Genomic DNA, 22476 nt, shown 5'->3' with positions numbered 1-22476 from the left:
ATATCTCAGATAACCAGACAAATTAAACATGAATTAAACCATTAAACATCCAGGCTTTAGAAAATAACCTCACATGGATATACTGTAAAGGGTACATACAGTCATAAACTGTGAATTGTATTTTTTCTTTTAAAAAAAAATGGAGGAAAAAGGTAAGTGACCTTTATGCTTCCTGTGCTTGGTGCTTTAAACAGATCCCTTTAACTCCCTGGCAGTAGCTGAAACACAGGTACACGAGATAAGATAAAGGAGACAGCTGAGGGAGCTGGATATCTAGACACAGACAACATAGACAGTTAGGTTAAATGTTTAAACACAGCCATGTGTGTCATTTGTTTATTAATTCGTAATAGTAAGGACAGATCCTGGAGACGAGGAGCAAGTACAAGGAGTGAACATTTAATGAAACACAGACAGGAACAGAATACGGGCAGTGTCTGGACAGGGAAAAACAAAATGACAATAATGCTGACATGGGGAACAAACTGAGGAGCAGACAGATATAGGAGGGGCAATCAACAGATGTGAAGGGGTCCAGGTGAGTCCAAAGAGCGCAGATTTGCATAATGATGGTGACAGGTGTGCGTAATGAAGGGCAGCCTGGCGCCCTTGAACACCAGAGAAAAGGAGCGGGAGCAGTCGTGACAGTAATCCCTGAATAAGGAAACAGGGATGTAACTCTACAATTGCCAGGATTGTCGTAAACTGCTTTTATGAAATGATTGGGGAAGCCTGGTGGTGTACGGCTAAAACAATGCTCAAATCTAGGCTGTGTTAGATTGTGTGTGTGTGTGTGTGTGTGTGTGTGTGTGTGTGTGTGTGTGTGTGTGTGTGTGTGTGTGTGTGTGTGTGTGTGTGTGTGTGTGTGTGTGTGTGTGTGTGTGTGTGTGTGTGTGTGTGTGTGCAGAAAGGGTTCCTGGATGGTCTTCTCTGGAAAGCCCTGACCATAGGGCGGGCCACACCCACACACACACACCATACAGCCATGTTAAGGATGTTACGACAGAGATAGCCTTGCGGATGAGGCCCCTGGGAGGGGAGGTCTGACTGCTTGTATCCCAAATGGCACCCTATTCCCTATTTATTCCACTACTTTTGACCAGATGTCAAATGTAGTGCACATTATAGGGAATAGGGTGCCATTTGGGATGCAGACACTGTCTATTTGCCTGCTGGAAAAGATCATGAATCAGCTTTCCATGTATTTCAGTTTCCTGTCTGTCTGTCTGTCTGTCTGTCTGTCTGTAGAGAGAGAGAGAGAGAGAGAGAGAGAGAGAGAGAGAGAGAGAAAAAACGCCTATGAGATTAGAGTAAGAAGAGCAAACATGATGTCATATTCAACAACAAGAAGGGTTGTTTACAGTGATGGGATGATCTTCACTCGTGTCTTGTAAAATATGGAACCCCCGACCGTTCGTCCAACCATTGCATGGACAGTTTGTGCAATTTAAGTCCCTCCCTGTTCCACTCCTATGCTCCATACACAATGCATTAGCACATCCATGGGCTGGCCACACGTGAAGTTTTGTTTGTTCAATGGCCAAGCTAACGATGTCCCTCACTTGTCCCTTGACGTACCCCATGGGTAGTTTCCACAAATCAACTCAATTACCTCTGACTAGAGAAACTATACAGTGGGGTCCATTATTTGTTTACATGATGACATTTCCTCTACAGAGTTACAGAGAAGACCTGGAGGAGATCCGTATGAAGGTTTTCTCAATATTGAGGACAGCGGGATGTAACAAGACTTTTGTTTTGTTTATGATTTCATTGGTACTCAGGAAACTTCAGAGAATATTAACTAATGGTGATGGGATAAGGGAGGAGAAAGACATGCAAAGTCATCACACACATAAACCAATATTAACAGAGAGAGAGAGAGATGGGGAGAGGGGGGGACGTAGTGAGAGGCATAGTCACGGAAAGTAGGGGTGCTGAGAGTGCTGCAGCACCAGTGAATAATCAAAAATAGAATTTGTATATACACTACTGTTCAAATGTTTGGGGTCACTTAGAAATGTCCTTGTTTTTTTTAAAAGCACATTTTTTGTCCATTAAAATAACATCAAATTGATCAGAAATACAGTGTAGACATTGTTCATGTTGTAAATGACTATTGTAGCTGGAAACGGCTGATTTTTAATGGAATATCTACATAAGCGTACAGAGGCCCATTATCAGCAACCATCACTCCTGTGTTCCAATGGCACGTTGTGTTAGCTAATCCAGGTTTATAATTTTAAAAGGCTAATTGATCATTAGAAAACCCTTTTGCAATTGTGTTAGCACAGCTGAAAATTGTGGTTCTGATTAAAGAAGCAATAAAACTGGCCTCCTTTAGACTAGTTGAGTATCTGGAGCATCAGCATTTGTGGGTTCGATTACAGGCTCAAAATAGTTAGAAACAAATCACTTTCTTCTGAAACTCATCAGTCTATTCTTGTTCTGAGAAATTAAGGCTATTCTATGTGAGAAATTGCCAAGAAACTGAAGATCTGGTATAACGCTGTGTATTACTCCCTTCACAGAACAGAGCAAACTGGCTCTAACCAGAATAGAAAGACGAGTGGAAGGCCCCGGTGCACAACTGAGTAAGAGGACAAGTACATTAGTGTCTCTGTATGCCTAATGTCCATTGCTCGGGTTTCTTGGCCCAAACAAGTTTCTTATTATTATTGGTGTCCTTTAGTAGTGGTTTATTTGCAGCAATTCGACCATGAACGCCTGAACGCCTAACTCTAGGTCTTCCTTTCCTGTGGTGGTCCTCATGAGAGCCAATTTCATTATAGCGCTTGATGGTTTTTGTGACTGCACTTAAAGAAACTTTCAAAGTTCTTGAAATTTTCCGGACTGACACATCTTCATGTCTTAAAACAAAGATGGACAAAGATTCTTCTTTGCTTATTTGAGCTGTTCTTGCCAAAATATGGACTTGGTATTTTACCAAATAGGGCTATCTTCTGTATACCACCCCTACCTTGTCACAACACAACTGATTGGCTCACACGCATTAAGAAGGAAAGAAATTCCACTAATGAACTTTTAACAAGGCACACCTGTTAATTAAAATGCATTCCAGGTGACTACCTCATGAATCTGAAAGACATTACTTTGTCTCAGTCATGAGACAACCATGAATGTGAAATGTTAAGTACGTCAGAGATGTGCTTTATTGCGTTATATGTTATGAATGTTATGAATGCCAACGTCTATTCACTGTTCTTGGAGGTGTCATATGTGAGGAAAATTTGATTGAAAGCAAACTAGTAGTACAGCGCAGAATTCAAAACAGCTGATGAACTGCCTCTTGAGTCTAAGCCTTTGGTTTAGACTAGTTTAATAATTTGTAGAGTAGCTCTCTATTTGTCCACAGTATGCATTTTTTAACCATTATGAATGGCTAAGGATTCCATATGTTCTTCTGAAATATTAACACAGTACTGTACTTTTGGTAGCTCTTCTTAGGGTGCCGATCTGACACAATCACAATCATGGTCTTGACTCAGACTCTCAGCCCTCACCCCATACCCGGTCTTGGTCTTGACTCAGACTCTCAGCCCTCGCCCCACTCCCGTTCTTGACTCGATTTGCTCCAGTCTTAACTCGGTCTCGCTTTAGGTGGTCTGAACACAACACTGGGTGGAACATGAAGTCTCCAGCACAAGCACACTGGGTTTTATTTAGTCACTAATGTCTGTCCCTGTGCAGCCATCGACCTCTGAGGCTTTGGCAATAGGACATGAATCAAGTTCCATTACACTTAGACCTGCTACCTCCTTCCTTCTTTTCCTCTCTCTCCTCTTTTCTTCTCTTTACTTTATTTGCTCTTTCCATTACTTCTGTTGGGAAAACACCACATTATAAGCCAAAGAGCACAACACCAAATATTTGCTTTGTTGTGTCAACTTGTGTGTGGTCTCTCTCACGAAACACAGGTTTTCACCACCACCATTCAGCCAAGTGGACAAACCCTCCCTCTATCCTCCACCTAATATAACTGAACAGGCAATTGTCCCAGCAGACCACTGGTAAGACACTGGCTCAGCATGGTTCATTTAGGCCTACACCGTGGGAATAATACCCGGTTGGTTACAGAAGATTATTAGCGCACAAAGAAAACACACACACACACACACACACTGTTGCTAAATATTAGCTCAGTTGTAGTTACTGCAAATAATTATGTATAGAAATTAATGGACACAGAAGAAAAAAAATCCTGACAGACGCTAAATTCACATCATGTTCCGGACGGACCAATATAGGAAAATATGGTAGACAGACATTCCAGACGGTCTCATCCCGTAGGATAACATTCCCTGTTTCCTGACACTCAATCATGGCCCATATTCATTTGTTTCAAAAAAATAAAATATCAATAGCCTAATTCCATTCCTTCTTAATGAACTTTATGAAATGAAATGAAATTGTATGTCACATGCTTGGTAAACAACAGGTGTAGACTAACAGTGAAATGCTTACTTACGGCCTTTCCCAACAATGCAGAGAGAAACAATAGATAAATAATAGAACAATAATGACACAAGGAATAAATACACAATAAGTCAAGTTAACTTGGCTATATACAATGAACTTTGTCAGAAAGATAAAGTCTATGTTTTGTATGTGTTACTTTTTCTATTTCCTCACCTATTACAAAAAACAAATTACACTTGAGCATTATTCTGGCACAAAATGACAGCATCAGAAATATATAGTAGCCCAGCCATATATAGCCAATAATCAATTTCAGCAGCATCTACATGTACCTGACAAAATAAAGAAAACAGTAAATTAGTAAATGAGGGATACAAAGTACAGTATATTGAAAGCAGGTGCTTCCACACAGGTGTGGTTCCTGCTTAGGGTCATGTATAAAAAATCCCAGTTGCCCATTATTTTTGCTACCATGGCTATCTCAGTGACTTTGAAAGAGGGGTCTCAAAGGAGTAAAGGTGTGTGTGTGTGTGTGTGTGTGTGTGTGTGTGTGAATGGGCGTGTGCGCGCCTGCATCAGTCAGTTTGTAACCAGGTCTCAACCAAATTGAACACATGTGGGAGATTCTGGAGCAGTGCCTGAGACAGAGTTTTCCATCACCATCAACAAAATCCCAAATTATGGAATTTCTTGTGGAAGAATTGTGTTGCATCCCGCAAATGGAGTTCCAGACATTTGTAGAATGTATGCCAAGGCTCATTGAAGCTGTTCTAGTGGCTCAGGTGGATCAACGTCACGTTATATTGCTGTTTCCTTTATTTTGGCAGTTAACTGTAAAGTGTGGATTTGATTCAAGCCTTTCTGAAACGTTTCACTGTACTGTTAATTCCAGGGAACACAACTTTCTCTTAGTTTGACTGATGTGTAGGTAGGAGGGTTCAGCGCTGTGAGTTTGGGGAGTTTGTGCCCGCCGCCCACCAGAGGTTCAAAGCTGAGAACTTCCACGTGACGGAATTTAGCCATGAGCACAGCAGACCTACGGACTCAGGCAGCTCGCTACAAGAGTTGAGTGTTCAGTCTCTGTTCAACTGCCGTGCTAAAGTTGTTATCGTTATGTACAACTTTTCGCTGTTATCCTGACTTTTAATAATCGAAAAGTTTGACCTTTCTTTTGTTTCCCTCTGCCATCAATTGAAGTCTCTTCGTGTTGGAAAAGTTTGTGTTTTATTGTTTTTTTAAATGGAGCGAAAGAAGCCGGTGAATCTTTATTGCTGTTGGACCTTTCTTCTCGCTTGGTGCTGTAGTCTCACTGACTGTTACAATTTGGATGTAGACCATCCGGTTAGTTTCAGTGGCCCAAATGGATCTTTATTTGGATATTCTGTGTTGTTACATAAGAACAAGCAACACACATGGTAAGCGATTACAACATTTTGTAGGCTTCTTTTTTAAAACTTTAGTCATAAAACACTAACCGAATAGGCTACACACATGTATTATACTCTAAGAATAAACGTTTCCTGGGGGATCCTTAGGGGTTCTTCAAATTGAAACTGTGTGATACATTTTAATTAGGGAGTCAATGAACACAATGAACTTTGACCAGTAACTGCCCATTTAGGCTGTCCAGTTGCCGTTTGACAACTTTTTGAGTGTGAAATTTATATATATATATATTTTTAAATCACACAGTTGGGATATTGATGTGTGTAAAACTATAACGTTAGTGAATGGTTGGCTGATGATGATTTCCATAATTATCTGTTATAGGTTAATAGTCGGAGCTCCAGTTGCGAATTCAACATTCGATCCAACCCTTATAAAACCAGGAGCAATTTATAAGTGCAACTTCTCAGGCAATAGAGAATGTCAGCAAATATCAACGGGTTTGTATTATTGATGTATTGCATATCCACTCAACTTTACAAAGAAAGAATGTGGGACCTCCATGATAAAAATGAAGTAGTTCTGTTTATTTGACCAATGTGTTTTTGGGGTATTTGTTCACTGACATTGGATTATAAGAAAACATAATACATTTATAAGGCAATAATACTGGTTATGGCAACTTCTCATATCTTGCTCTTGTTCTCTCTCTCACTTTCTCTACATGTGGTGTGTGTGTGTACTACAGGTGTGGACAGTTGTGGGAAGACTTGCTTCTCTGAAAGTGACAACCAGTGGCTCGGAGTCAGCCTGTCTAGACAGCCTAGTGATGGCCATGTATTGGTATGTTAAGTCACTCAATCAATCAGATTGATTTATAAAGACCCCTTTACAGCAGCAGCTATGACAAATTGCATTACAGTGATGGCCATGTATTGGTATGTCAATTAGTCCCATTAGGGGTACACAAATGTTACAACCCATTCTTGATAGTCCAGTGATGGCCATGTATTGATATGTAACAGTACAGTCATATACAGTCTTTGTGCCCATTCTGAGACCTAAATCAAATGATGAGATAGGTAACATCTGGTGAATTTAGTTGAAATAAGAAATAAGGCTAGCATAATTTGCAACCCTATCAGACCTATGTCACTAGTTAGAAGACCCACAACATGTACATGTTTTGTTTAGCCCTATAGTCTATTGTTGGTTAATGTTATTTTGGAAACTACACTATACATATTAATAAGTATGTGGACACCCTTCAAATTAGTGGATTCTGCTATTTCAGCCACATCCGTTGCTGACAGTTTTATAAAAAATAGTTCACACAGCCATGCAATCTCCATAGACAAACATTGGCAGGAGAATGGCCTTACTGAAGAACTGCCTCTGGAAGCAACGTCAGCACAAGAACTTCCATGGCCAGGCAGCCACACGGAAGCCAAAGATCACCATGCGCAATGCCAAGCGTCGGCTGGAGTGGTGTAAAGCTCGCCGTCATTGGACTCTGGAGCAGTGGAAACACGCTCTCTGGAGTGATGAATCACGCTTCACCATCTGGCAGTCCAACAGACGAATCTGGGTTTGGCGGATGTCAGAAGAACACTACCTGCCCGAATGCATAGTGGCAATTGTGAATAATGGTCTGGGGCTGTTTTTCATGGTTCGAGTTAGGCCCATTAGTTCCAGTCAAGGGAAATCTTAACACTACAGCATACAATGACATTCTAGACGATTCTGTGATTCCAACTTTGTGGCAACAGTTTGGGGAAGGCCCTTTCCTGTTTCAGCATGACAATGCCCCTGTGCACAAAGGGAGGTCCATTCAGATATTGTTTGCCCAACATCAGTGCAGTGCCCAACCTCACTAATGTTCTTGTGGCTGAATGGAAGCAAGTCCAGCAATGTTCCAACATCTAGTGGAAAGCCTTCCTAGAAGATTGGAGGCTATAATAGCACCACCAAGGTGGGGGGGGCAACTCCATATTAATGCCCTTGATTTTGGAATGATATGATTGACGAGCAGGTGTCCACATTACTTTCAGTCATGTAGTGTAGCTGCTGGACAGGGCTTGCATTATGTCCCTCGTTAGAAGAACCATCGAGGTGACATTTTTTGTGTGTAGATTATTACATTGTTGCTCAAACAGTTGTATTTCATCCAAAACATCTGTGCTGCTTCTCGTTCCACAGGCATGTGGGCATCGTTGGAAGAACGTGTTCTATTCCAGGAAAGACAACCAGAACAAGCTGCCTCATGGTGTCTGCTACAGATACGAAGCTGACCTCAAACAGTCTCAACCACTTATCCCATGCTATAAAGGTACAACGTCTTTCTGTTTAGTACCTGTAAAACAACCTTTTTCTTGTTGTGAGACTTGTCTAGATAACCCCATGGTGCTGAAACATTGCTTCTTCTCAGATGATTGGGAGTATGCAGTCTGCATGGTTTTATTTTTCATCATGACCAAGGCCACTCCTGTAATTCATCTGCACTGAGAGGTTGAATGAAATGACATGTGTCTCTTTCCAGATCATCAACGGAAGTTTGGTGAAGACTACGGATCATGCCAAGCAGGAATATCCAACTTTCTGAATGAGGTATTAATTCATCTAGATATTCTTTTTAGACCCATAGTTTATGTGAAGCCTGTGCTGGTAATACAGCCTGTGCTGGTAATACAGCCTGTGCTGGTAATACAGCCTGTGCTGGTAATACAGCCTGTGCTGGAAATACAGCCTGTGCTGGTAATACAGCCTGGTAATACAGCCTGTGCTGGTAATACAGCATGTGCTGGTAATACAGCCTGTGCTGGAAATACAAGTCACAAACTTACAAGCACGTACAGAAAATCCCAAACATACAGTAAATCCCAAACATACATCACAAACACCATTCTATAATGTATGTTTTCTGTTGTTTTTCTTCAGGACTTGATAATAATGGGAGCCCCTGGGACATCGTACTGGACTGGGTCTGTTCTGGTCTACAACACCTCCAGTATGGTCCTGTCTGCCTATGTGGATGACGACAGCACTGTACTCTATGGCAGTTATCTGGGTACATATATGTAATACAACATATGGCACATTAGGTACATTAATAATAACATGGTTGGAGACAATCAGAAGGTCTTGTCTTGTTGTCACACGTCTCATTTGTTTTTCTGCAGAGGCTGTGAGTTAGTGAAGTGTAACGTAATGGAATTTGAAGAAGAAGCATGCTTTTTCTGTGTCTGTGTGTTGAGAGAACACGCTCTGTGTGTGTGAACAGGAAGCTGATTGTCAGGTGCATACACACACACATAAGCATACACACACACACACACACACACATAAGCACACACACACACACGCGCACACACACACACATATACACACACACGCTATTGCTCAGTATGTGCTCAATTGTAGTTACTGCAAATAATGATGTTGTCTCTCTGTCAAGGGGATCCATATCAATGTTTTTAACCGAACTAGTGCCGGCAAAAATCACATTTTTCTAACATACTTTTATGCATGGAAAAGACCTGTCATGTAATGTAAACCCTTTTTTGAAGCTCTTGTCAAAGGAATGTTGTTCTCTCTCATCAAGCCAGTCACAGTGTGGCCTGTTGCGCTTATCTCAACCAGTACCATCTGGTTCTACCTGTGTTGTTGGTTGTACTAAGGTTGTACCAAGGTTGTATTAAGGTTTTACTAACATTGTACGGACATTGTATTAATAAAAGGATAAGCCCATGCAATTTTTGCCTAAAATGACATACCCAAATCTAACTGCCTGTAGCTGAAGCCCTGAAGCAAGGATATGCATATTCTTGGTACCATTTGAAAGGAAACACTTTGAAGTTTGTGGAAATGTGAAATGAATGTAGGAGAATATAACACAATAAACTGGTAAAATAGAATGCAAAAAAAAAGTTATAATAGCTACAGTAAATTGGACAGTGCAGTTAGATTAACAAGAATTTAAGCTTTCTGACAATATCAGATATGTCTATGTCCTGGGAAATATTCTTGTTACTTACAACCTCATGCTAATCGCATTAGCCTACGTTAGCTCATACGTCCTGTGGAAGGGACACCGATCCCAAAGAAGTTTTAACGTTGTAATGCGTTTCCATTGCCAGGCAACTTTGGTAGTCTGATTCGTCGGATATATTAAAGTTGTGCTGGTGTTGTACTAACGTTAAGATCCTTAATTTCATCACCAGGCTACTCGGTTGGCGCCGGCCACTTCCTTCACCCTGACTCCACAGAGATCGTTGGAGGTGCACCCCAGCACAGGCAGACTGGTAAAGTAAGAGTTCATTTCATTCCTGTTTTTCCTTTTACCCCCATCCCCATCACTCCGTCACCTGCCTGTAGATAGAAAGCACAGTACCAACACTTGCACATGTATCGGCTCGTTTTGTATGAACTGACAAGCAGGGGGTAGTAAAGTGGTAAGTACAATGCAGTATTTGTGTTTAAATCACCATCCAGGCTGATGTAAAATATATGATGAATCGGGCATTCCTCCTTCTGCTGGTGAAATGTATGACATTTGTGTTGCTGAAAAAGACCATGGCACCCTATTCCCTATAGTGTACAACTTTTGACCAGAGCGCTATGGGGGTGACATGTGGGAGACACATACCATGTGTTAGCTGCTCTGGTCTGTCAATTACATTAGTAAGATCTTGTGATGATTGGACCTCTGTTGATTGATGTCACTAAAGGCCTTTATTCTGAATTAGCTGAAAGTATTTGGTTGTTAATATATTTACATTTAAGTAATTTAGCAGAAGCTCTTTTTCCAGAGTGACACAATCACTGCATTCAATCAAGGTAGATATTATGTGGGCAAGTAACTGTATATGAGTGATAGATTGACATATGCTGTAGTTAACTCTGCTTCTGCTATATGTATAAGTTGGTATGTCTGCTAAACTAATGTAAATGTATCTATCTGCAGAAAGAGGAAGTGGGGAATCATTATGTCATGTGGCAATTCAGTACACATATTATTATTTACATGTTTTTTTACTGTACAAGTTGCCAGTTCTTAATGGCCTTACCAAATGTATCCCCCACAGGAGTGTTAAATATGATAGATTAAATATATTGGATCAGTAGAAAGCAGGTGATGTCTATGTGGGTATTGTGATACAATCTTAGTAGTGTATGCATTTTACCACCTGTATACTCATCCTTAGTTGGCTTTAGGTCCTGATGTGACCAGGTCTTGTTTCTCCTCTTCTCCAGGCCTACCTATTCAGAGCTGAAGAAAACATGTTGAAGATCATCAGTGAAGTCAAGGGAAGCAAGGTGAAAATTAGTAGTCACATTGGAGTCATTAAGCAGACACTCTTATCCAGAGCGACTTACATTAGTGAGTACATATATTATCCCACGTACTGGTCCCCCGTGGGAACCCTGGCAGTGTAAGCACCTTGCTCTACCAATGCGGGACCAATCTCCATTGGGCATGCTCTTTAGTCTAGGACCGGGTTTAATCTGTGTCTGGGAAACCAGTCTTTAATGTCTCACTTCTTAATGTCTTGATTTTGACACAGAACTAGATCACACCTCCTCACTGCAAAAACACTCTGTGCCAACTAGTGATGTCAAAAATGGCTTTAAAAATACATTTGGTTGATGTGATTGACTATATAGACATAAAACCTGCTTCTCCTATACTGTAGCTGGGCTCGTATTTTGGTGCCAGTGTGTGTGCCGTGGACCTGAATGGAGATGGCCTGTCTGATCTACTGGTAGGAGCTCCCATGTACAGCACCACGAGAGAGGAGGGACGAGTTCATGTCTACATCAACCAAGGAGCTGTAAGTACTGGGATTTGTTTTTCCTTTATTTCAATACAACTTTATACAGCACCAGTCAAAAGTTTGAACACACCTACTCATTCCAGGGTTTTTCTTTATTTTTACTATTTTCTACAATCTAGACTAATAGTGAAGACATCAAAACTATTAAATAACTATGAAATAACACATGGAGTCATGTAGTAACCAAAAAAAGTGTTCAACAAATATATATTTTATATTTGAGATTCTTCAACGTAGCCACCCTTTGCCTTGATGACAGCTTTGCACACTCTTGGCATTCTCTCAACCAGCTTCATGAGCTAATGACCTGGAATGCATTTTAATTAACAGGTGTACCTTTTTAAAATTGTATTTGTGTAATTTCAAATCAAATCATGTTTTTATTGGTCACATACACATGGTTAGCAGATGTTAATGCGAGTGTAGCGAAATGCTTGTGCTTCTAGTTCCGACAGTGCAGTAATCTAACAAATTCAAAACGACTACCTTTTACACACAAATGTAAAGGGATGAATAAGAATATGTACATGAAAATATATGAATGAGCGATGGCCGTGCAGCATAGGCAAGATGCAGTAGATGGTATAGAATAGAGTATATACATATGAGATGAGTAATGTAGGATATGTAGACATTATTAAAGTGGCGTTATTTAAAGTGACTAGTGATACCTTTAATAAATCCATTTATTAAATTTATGGCCAGAGATTTTAGTCTGTATGTTGGCAGCAGCCACTCTATGTTAGTGATGGCTGTTTAAAAGTCTGATGGCCTTGAGATATAATCTGCTTTTCAGTCTCTTGGCCCCAGCTTTGATGCACCTGGCCTCGCCTTCAGGATGATAGCGGGGTGAACAGGCAGTGGCTCGGGTGGTTGTTGTCCTTGATGATCTTGTGGGCCTTCCTGTGACATCGGGTGCTGTAGGTGTCCTGGAGGGAAGGTAGTTTGCCCCCGGTGATGCGTTGTGCAGACCACACTACCTTCTGGAGAGCCTTGCAGCTGTGGGCAGAGCAGTTGCCGTACCAGGCGGTGATAAAAGTTTGTGAGTGTTTTAGGTGACAAGCCGAGTTTCTTCAGCCTCCTGAGGTTGAAGAGGCGCTGTTGTGCCTTCTTCACCACGCTGTCTGTGTGGGTGGACCATTTCAGTTTGGCCGTGATGTGTATGCCTAGGAACTTAAAACTTTCCATCTTCTCTACTCCTGTAACGTCGATGTGGATGGGGGGATGCTCCCTTTGCTGTTTCCTGAAGTCCACAATCATATCCTTTGTTTTGTTGACATTGGGTGAGAGGTTATTTTCCTGACACCACACTCCGAGGGCCCTCACCTCCTCCCTGTAGGCCGTCTCCTCGTTGTTGGTAATCCAGCCTACCACTGTAGTGTCGTCTGCAAACTTGATTGAGTTGGAGGCGGGCATGGCCACGCAGTCATGGGAGAACAGGAGAGGGCCGAGAACACACCCTTGTGGGGCCCCAGTGTTGAGGATCAGCGGGGTGGAGATGTTGTATCCTACCCTTACCACCTGGGGGCGGCCCGCCAGCAAGTCCAGGACCCAGTTGCACAGGGCGGGGTCAAGACCCAGGGTCTGAAGGGTACTATGGTGTTAAATACTGAGCTGTAGTCAATGAACAGCCTTCTTACATAGGTATTCCTCTTGTCCAGATGGGATAGGGCAGTGTGCAGTGTGATGGCGATTGCCTCGTCTGTGGACCTATTAGGGTGGTAAGCAAATTGGACTGGGTCAAGGGTATCAGGTAGGGTGGAGGTGATATGATCCTTGACTAGTCTCTCAAAGCACATCATGATAACAGAAGGGAGTGCTACGGGGCGATAGTCATATAGTTCAGTTACCTTAGCTTTCTTGGGAACAGCAACAATGGTGGATATCTTGAAGCATGTGGGCACATCAGACTGGGATAGGGATTGATTGAATATGTCCGTAAACACACCAGCCAGTTGGTCTGCGCAAGCTCTGAGGACTCAGCTAGGGATGCCGTCTGGGTCAGCAGCCCTGCGAGGGTTAACACGTTTAAATGTTTTACTCACGTTGGCCACGGTGAAGGAAAAGCCTACAGGCTTTGGTAGAGGGCCGTATCAGTGGCACTGTATTGTCCTCAAAGCGAGCAAAGAAGTTGTTTAATTTGTCTGGGAGCAAGATTTTGATGTCCGTGGCGGGTTTTCTTTTTGTAATCCATGATTGACTGTAGACCCTGCCACATACGTCTCGTGTTTGTGCCGTTGAATTGCAACTCTACTTTGTCTCTTGTTTTTATTTATTTTACTAGGCGAGTCAGTTAAGAACAAATACTTATTTTCAATGACGGCCTAGGAACAGTGGGTTAACTGCCTTGTTCAGAGGCAGAACGACAGTTTTTTTTTTACCTTGTCAGCTCGGGGATTCAATGTTGCAACCTTTCGGTTACTAGTCCAACGCGCTAACCACTAGGCTACCTGCCACCCTTATACTGACACTTTGCTTGTTTGATTGCCTTGCAGAGGGAATAGCTACACGGTTTGTATTTGGTCATGTTTCCAGTTGCCTTGTCATGATTAAAAGTGGTGGTTCGCGCTTTCAGTTTTGTTCGAATGCTGCCATCAATCCACGATTTCTGGTTAGGGAAGGTTTTAATAGTCACAGTGGGTACATCATCACCGATGCACATGCTAATAAACTCGCTCAGAGAGTCAGCGTATACGTCAGTGTTGTTGTCTGAGGCTACCCGGAACATATCCCAGTCCACATGATCGAAGCAATTGGTCAGATCAGCGTTGGCTATACCTGAGCACAGGTATTTCCTATTTTAGTTTTCTGTCTATAGGCTGAACAAAATGGAGTTGCGGTCAGATTTCCCGAAGGGAGGGTGGAGGAGGGCTTTGTGTGCATCGTGGAAGTCCAGAATGCTACCAGTTCGTGTCGCGCATTCAATATGCTGATAGAATTTAGGAAGCCTTGTTCTCAGATTAGCTTTGTTAAAATCCCCAGCTACAATAAATGCAGCCTCGGGATATATGGTTTCCATTTTCTATTTCTTTCCTTCTTAATGCGTGTGAGCCAATCAGTTGTGTTGTGACAAGGTAGGGGTGGTATATAGAAGACAGACGTATTTGGTAAAAGACCAAGTCTATATTACAGCAAGAACAGCTCAAATAAGACAAAAGAAACGACAGTTCATCATTATTTGAAGATATGAAGGTCAATCAATCTGGAAAATGTCAAGAACTTTGAACGTTTCAAGTGCAGTCGCAAAAACCATCAAGTTACCTCTGCTGCAGAGGAGAAATTCAGCCTCAGAAATTGCAACCCAAATAAATGCTTCATACACATTCAAGTAACAGACGCATCTCAACATCAACTGTTCAGAGCAGACTGTGTGAATCAGGCCTCCATGGTCGAATTGCTGCAAAGAAACCACTACTAAAGGACACCAATAAGAATAAGAGACTGGCTTGGGTCAAGAAACATTAGAAATTGACATTAGACTGGTGGAAATCAGTCCTTTGTTCTGATGAGTCCAAATTTGAGATTTTTGGTTCCAACCGGCGTGTCTTTGTGAGACGCAGAGTAGGTGAACGGATGATTTCCGCATGTGTGGTTCTCACCGTGAAGCATGGAGGAGGAGGTGTGATGGTGTGCAGGTGCTTTGGTGGTGATACTGTCAGTGATTTATTTATAATTCAGAGCACACTTAACCAGCATGGTTACCACAGAATTTTGCAGCAATACGCCATCCCATCTGGTTTGCGCTTAGTGGGACTATCATTTGTTTTTCAACTCAAAACACACCTCCAGACTGTGTAAGGGCTATTTGACCAAGGAGAGTGATGGAGTGCTGCATCCGACCTCAACCCACTTGAGATGATTTGGGATGAGTTGGACCGCAGAGTGAAGGAAAAGCCTCCAACAAGTGCTCTGCATATGTGGGAACTCCTTCAAGACTGTTGGAAAAGCATTCCAGGTGAAGCTGGTTGAGAGAATGCCAACACTGTGCAAAGCTGTCATCAATGCAAAGGGTGGCTACTTTGAAGAATCTCAAGTATAAAATATATTTTGATTTTTGTTTAACACTTTTTTGGTTACTACATGATTCCATATGTGTTATTTCATAGTTTTGATGTCTTCACTATTTTACAATGTAGAAAATAGTAAAAATAAAGAAACCCTTCAATGATTAGGTGTGTCCAACTGTTTGACTGTTTGTAGGCCCACAATGGAAATTACGGCATGATACAAAAGTTTCATAATCAACACAACACCTTTCACATAAAAATATACAGTACATAACAGACAACTTTGATTTCCCTGATTCCTCTTCTTGCCTTCTCAAAACTCATTGGAGGAGAAGGTCAGAGGGGAGGGACCTTGGATTTTCTCCTCCAATGTGGCTTGAGAAGGAGGCGACAAGAGCAGATGAGAGTAATTTAGGAAAAATTAATTGAGAGCGAGTGTAACGATCGTTGTTGGTGGAAGAAGGTGAGGACCAAGGTGCAGCGTGGTATGTGTCCATATTTATTAAAATGAACACGGAAATAACAAAAATACCAAAGAGCAACGACCGAAAACAGTTCTGGCTGGTGCAGACACACAACAGAAAACAATCACCCACGAAACACAATAGAAAACAGGCTCCCTAAATATGGTTCTCAATCAGGGACAACGATTGACAGCTGCCTCTGATTGAGAACCATACCAGGCCAAACACAGAAATCATAGAAAAATCATAGAAAAACTAACATAGACAACCCACCCAACTCACGCCCTGACCATACTAAAACAAAGACATAACAAAAGAACTAAGGTCAGAACGTGACAGCGAGACAACCTTTCTTTCAAACATATCATGAAAACATTAGTGTGCAGTTATTATGTTTTGCAAATTGCATTGGTTCTAAAGTAATTTGATGGCCCATTACCTATTGAAATGTTTACTTTAAACTGTGCATGGCTGTTATATGGAACACTGTCCCTGAAAATTGCCTTAAATTCAGTTTATTAATAGATTGAATGTTAACAAATGAAGGTTTCAGCCTGTAAACTTGTTCTGACTTTGCTACACTGTGCTAACTGATGCTAATTGGAGGCTGCTCTATAGTGTGTTGTGTCTCCATAAACACGTATGTGTGATATTCAAAATAGACCCTCATGAACAGCTTGGCCATCTCAGATACTTGTTAAAACAGAACCAAACCAACAGGCACTTTCTCACATCACATATCACACATACTCTTACCATCACAACTTAACTCTGTAGTTACTATAATATGATAGTTAAGCATCCCATAGAATACTGTTGGTGTGCACTGTTATAACAAACACCTTTCAATACCAATGATGGTATCACTTTACATTAAGTTGCTCTTATAATTGGCTAGTAACATCTAGACTACCTATGCAGCTTTCAGAACAATCAGATACCTCTATAGAAAAGCATATGATCATGAAGTAAATATATTTTCCTTTCATGGTCATTTTCTATTCAAGAAGAGGCTGGAGATGCTATATTGCACTGGCAGATGATCTAAAACAACCCAGCATAATGATAGCAGGACTTGAGGGCTGTTTCTTTGACTGATGAGTTTGTATTACGGAACACTAAACCAGAGTATACCTGCTACATTTACTGTGTTCCACTAAGGACCAGGCAACTCTGAATGACATGACTAACTTCATTACCAACCAAGTGACTAAATAACTGCAATTACACAATCATGAAGCTTAGCTAGCTACTTCCCCCATATATCTACATCAGCAAATTACTTATGTTTTCTTCTACAAGCAATTACCCTGGGAAGAGAAGAGAATGATTCTTAAGACTGTGAATACATTTATCTTTCAGGCTAATATGAAGGAAGCAGAGTTTCAGTTGGCTGGAAGCAAATCGTATGCTGCAAGATTTGGGGAGACCATAACCGATCTGGGAGATATTGATGACGATGGCTTTCCTGGTGAGTTTTAATCATTATTTTAGCAAAGATGCATAACAATTTATATGTTAATGATGTGATATTCTGAGTAGGTGCTGTTTTAAGTATTGGGTACTTATTGTTGCGCAAGCAAATCTCCCCACATTTTAGTTAAACACATTAGCAATCTTTCTCAGGAGGAACTAGACTAGAGTAAGTGACATACACCATATAACAGCCACGCTCCATGCTGAGCATCACCACTCACCAACCAGCTAACTACATCCCCAAAGCTGATCAGAGGGCCTCAACGTACTTCCAACTGCCACTTACACCAGCCTAGGTTCTTACCACACACACACACACACACACACACACACACACACACACACACACACACACACACACACACACACACACACACACACAGAGTGTGGCAGGTCTCAGTGTAGACTAGCCATAGGTTAGAGCATGTGCAGCCAGTCTGAGAGGAGTGGTGGGGGTCTGCCTGGTGTTTAGGTCATTATGCATTATGTCCCTGTAAATCTGTAAGTTAACTCATGTGTGCGTCCAAAAAATAATATACTACTAGGGAATAGGGTTCCATTTGAGATGCATCCTAAATTAACTGACTGACTGTAAATATGTTCCAGATGTGGCGGTGGGGGCTCCGCAGGAGGAAGAGCTGCGTGGGGCTATATATATCTACAATGGGAGGAAGACAGGGATCTCTCAGACCTACTCTCAAGTATGTACACATCTACGGCTATGTCACAGCTGCTGTTTGTCTGCAGGCTTCAGGGACAGGAGATTACTGGGAGGGAAGAAGGAAGGAAAAATTAGGGAGGGAGGGAGGGAGTAGGGCTTCCAGGGATTGAAGGGAGGGAAGGAGGGGGTCAGGTTCTCCCTTCTCCGAGTAATTGTTAGGGCCAGGAGATTAAAGGGAGGAGAGAAAGAAGGGAAAGAAGAGAGGGAGGAAAGGGAAGGAAGAAGGGAGTGACGGAAAAGGGGGGTCAGGGTCTTCCTCCCCCTGACCAATGCTCTCCCCCATCCTGCTGTGACAAATGTTCCTTTGTTTTTTTCTGTGTGCTCCCAGACAGTCAGAAGAGAGTTCCTGACTCTGAATTGCTGCAATTTCCTAAAACCGTTTGGTCCCCTTCTTTTCTCTGTCTGAACATGTGAGACATACCATGAAGATAACTCAATTTATACCGCATACTGTATGTAAATAGATTTCTGTCAATGTGGAGTACAACCCCTTGGAGAAAATGCAGTTACTGTGTATCCAAATATAGAGAGATTACATTGCTTGCATCTAAGCTCCTTGTATTAGGGGGGAGAGCAGCTATGCTATTAGGGGGGAGAACAGCTATGCTATTAGGGGGAGAGCAGCTATGCTATTAGGGGGAGAGCAGCTATGCTATTAGGGGGGAGAGCAGCTATGCTATTAGGGGGAGAGCAGCTATGCTATTAGGGGGAGAGCAGCTATGCTATTAGGGGGGAGAGCAGCTATGCTATTAGGGGGAGAGCAGCTATGCTATTAGGGGGAGAGCAGCTATGCTATTAGGGGAGAGCAGCTATGCTATTAGGGGGAGAGCAGCTATGCTATTAGGGGGGAGAGCAGCTATGCTATTAGGGGGAGAGCAGCTATGCTATTAGGGGGGAGAGCAGCTATGCTTCCTGGGGTCCAGAAAAATTAAGGCAGTTCTATTAAATTTTTTCAAAACATGACATTACCTTTCACAACATATTTCACCCCACATTAAGTGTGGGCCCTCAGGCCACTACTCTACTACCACATAACTACAACACAAAATCCATGTGTACGTGTGTATAGTGCGTATGTGAACAGTAATGTATAAAGTGTGTACAGTACAGAGGACTGTTAGCTGTATGACTAATCAAGCTGTTCTTGTTTCATCAGAGGATCACCGGGTCTCTTCTGGGTAATGAGTTAAAGATGTTCGGCCAGTCTGTTTCCGGAGGCATCGATGTTGACGGAAACGGTTACCAAGGTAGTGCTCCCTTTCCTGACTGTCACTGTTGTGTAGAGTACTTCCCTCCAGCACAATGAGGGAGTCTGTCTCTGTTTCTCTACTGCTGACTAGAACAGAACACACTGTAATGTCCTGCTATGATGTCACACACACTGTGTCTTAAATTAGTAAGGTTGTCAAAACACAAAATATGTCAGTGGTGGAAACGGAAGTGAGGACAGAGGATGGGGAAATACGTGTGCGTGTATGCATGCGCGTGTGCATAAATGTGTGTTGCTACCCAGGGAAAACTGGGAATTTCTATCACTAGGTGGTCACATAGTTTTCTCCTCCCTCGCTGCTTCTCATGTTCTCATCTTCCACAAGTCTCACTCAATAAACTAAACAGGATATTCTGTAGACTCACTGACAGAGGGTCTTAGACTTATCTGTTAGTCAACTCTTAAATTTGGCCATCCTCTCAACTAGTACATAGTTAAAGTGTACTGTGTACTGTCTGTCTCCAACGTTTTTTAAAATGATTTGGTGCTATATGTGTTAGTAGTTGTTTCTATAGATTTATTCATAAGGGCAAGAATTACATACTTGTCTAAAAACAAATCACGTCAGCTGAGTACAGTTGATGTCTTGTAAGATGGAACAGGAATTGTTGAAAAGGTCTGTTGAGATGTTTGGATTAGTGTTAGGGAGCACATACTGATCATTGTTACAGTACACTATTCTGGGATCAGAGTTGCATTAATCGGCCAAATAAACATAGCAAATGCCCCAAACAAGATTTCCAGTTTAATATTGCACTGTTACAGATTATACTGAGATATCCTACCTATGAAAAGCATTTTAAAGTGATTGGCATGCTTAGTAACTACTGTAGTCAACAGGGTGCAAACATTTAACATTACATTTACATTTACATTTAAGTCATTTAGCAGACGCTCTTATCCAGAGCGACTTACAAATTGGTGCTTTCACCTTATGACATCCAGTGGAACAGCCACTTTACAATAGTGCATCTAGGTCTTTTAAGGGGGGGGGTGAGAAGGATTACTTTATCCTATCCTAGGTATTCCTTAAAGAGGTGGGGTTTCAGGTGTCTCCGGAAGGTGGTGATTGACTCCGCTGTCCTGGCGTCGTGAGGGAGTTTGTTCCACCATTGGGGGGCCAGAGCAGCGAACAGTTTTGACTGGGCTGAGCGGGAACTGTACTTCCTCAGTGGTAGGGAGGCGAGCAGGCCAGAGGTGGATGAACGCAGTGCCCTTGTTTGGGTGTAGGGCCTGATCAGAGCCTGGAGGTACTGAGGTGCCGTTCCCTCACAGCTCCATAGGCAAGCACCATGGTCTTGTAGCGGATGCGAGCTTCAACTGGTAGCCAGTGGAGAGAGCGGAGGAGCGGGGTGACGTGAGAGAACTTGGGAAGGTTGAACACCAGACGGGCTGCGGCGTTCTGGATGAGTTGTAGGGGTTTAATGGCACAGGCAGGGAGCCCAGCCAACAGCGAGTTGCAGTAATCCAGACGGGAGATGACAAGTGCCTGGATTAGGACCTGCGCCGCTTCCTGTGTGAGGCAGGGTCGTACTCTGCGGATGTTGTAGAGCATGAACCTACAGGAACGGGCCACCGCCTTGATGTTATTTGAGAACGACAGGGTGTTGTCCAGGATCACGCCAAGGTTCTTAGCGCTCTGGGACGAGGACACAATGGAGTTGTCAACCGTGATGGCGAGATCATGGAACGGGCAGTCCTTCCCGGGAGGAAGAGCAGCTCCGTCTTGCCGAGGTTCAGCTTGAGGTGATGATCCGTCATCCACACTGATATGTCTGCCAGACATGCAGAGATGCGATTCGCCACCTGGTCGTCAGAAGGGGGAAAGGAGAAGATTAATTGTGTGTCGTCTGCATAGCAATGATAGGAGAGACCATGTGAGGTTATGACAGAGCCAAGTGACTTGGTGTATAGCGAGAATAGGAAAGGGCCTAGAACAGAGCCCTGGGGACACCAGTGGTGAGAGCACGTGGTGAGGAGACGGATTCTCGCCACGCCACCTGGTAGGAGCGACCTGTCAGGTAGGACGCAATCCAAGCGTGGGCCGCGCCGGAGATGCCCAACTCGGAGAGGGTGGAGAGGAGGATCTGATGGTTCACAGTATCGAAGGCAGCCGATAGGTCTAGAAGGATGAGAGCAGAGGAGAGAGAGTTAGCTTTAGCAGTGCGGAGCGCCTCCGTGATACAGAGAAGAGCAGTCTCAGTTGAATGACTAGTCTTGAAACCTGACTGATTTGGATCAAGAAGGTCATTCTGAGAGAGATAGCGGGAGAGCTGGCCAAGGACGGCACGTTCAAGAGTTTTGGAGAGAAAAGAAAGAAGGGATACTGGTCTGTAGTTGTTGACATCGGAGGGATCGAGTGTAGGTTTTTTCAGAAGGGGTGCAACTCTCGCTCTCTTGAAGACGGGAGGGACGTAGCCAGCGGTCAGGGATGAGTTGATGAGCGAGGTGAGGTAAGGGAGAAGGTCACCGGAGATGGTCTGGAGAAGAGAGGAGGGGATAGGGTCAAGCGGGCAGGTTGTTGGGCGGCCGGCCGTCACAAGACGCGAGATGTCATCTGGAGAGAGAGGGAGAAAGAGGTCAGAGCACAGGGTAGGGCAGTGTGAGCAGAACCAGCGGTGTCGTTTGACTTAGCAAACGAGGATCGGATGTCGTCGACCTTCTTTTCAAAATGGTTGACGAAGTCATCTGCAGAGAGGGAGGAGGGGGGGGCAGGGGAGGAGGATTCAAGAGGGAGGAGAAGGTGGCAAAGAGCTTCCTAGGGTTAGAGGCAGATGCTTGGAATTTAGAGTGGTAGAAAGTGGCTTTAGCAGCAGAGACAGAGGAGGAAAATGTAGAGAGGAGGGAGTGAAAGGATGCCAGGTCCGCAGGGAGGCGA

At 42.9% G+C, this 22476-nt stretch overlaps 1 protein-coding gene across 1 annotated transcript in view; it reads left to right on the top strand.

The window, feature by feature from the left end:
• The first annotated feature begins 5447 nt into the window (after nucleotides 1-5447).
• itga4 (integrin alpha 4) overlaps nucleotides 5448-22476 on the top strand; it is a 40416-nt gene continuing 23387 nt past the window's right edge. The window contains exons 1-12 of the mRNA XM_065018334.1: nucleotides 5448-5855; nucleotides 6211-6326; nucleotides 6575-6669; nucleotides 8026-8155; nucleotides 8366-8433; nucleotides 8764-8893; nucleotides 10047-10132; nucleotides 11080-11142; nucleotides 11520-11657; nucleotides 17494-17602; nucleotides 18214-18308; nucleotides 19485-19575. Coding sequence (XP_064874406.1) covers nucleotides 5680-5855; nucleotides 6211-6326; nucleotides 6575-6669; nucleotides 8026-8155; nucleotides 8366-8433; nucleotides 8764-8893; nucleotides 10047-10132; nucleotides 11080-11142; nucleotides 11520-11657; nucleotides 17494-17602; nucleotides 18214-18308; nucleotides 19485-19575 — 1297 coding nt within the window. The 5' untranslated portion in view covers nucleotides 5448-5679. The remainder of the gene's footprint in view (nucleotides 5856-6210; nucleotides 6327-6574; nucleotides 6670-8025; nucleotides 8156-8365; nucleotides 8434-8763; nucleotides 8894-10046; nucleotides 10133-11079; nucleotides 11143-11519; nucleotides 11658-17493; nucleotides 17603-18213; nucleotides 18309-19484; nucleotides 19576-22476) is intronic.

Source organism: Oncorhynchus nerka, linkage group LG1, assembly GCF_034236695.1.
Source record: "Oncorhynchus nerka isolate Pitt River linkage group LG1, Oner_Uvic_2.0, whole genome shotgun sequence".
In the NCBI taxonomy this organism is placed as follows: domain Eukaryota; kingdom Metazoa; phylum Chordata; class Actinopteri; order Salmoniformes; family Salmonidae; genus Oncorhynchus; species Oncorhynchus nerka.
The sequence above is the reverse complement of the archived record's forward strand: the minus strand, read 5'-3'. Positions and strand labels throughout refer to the sequence as shown.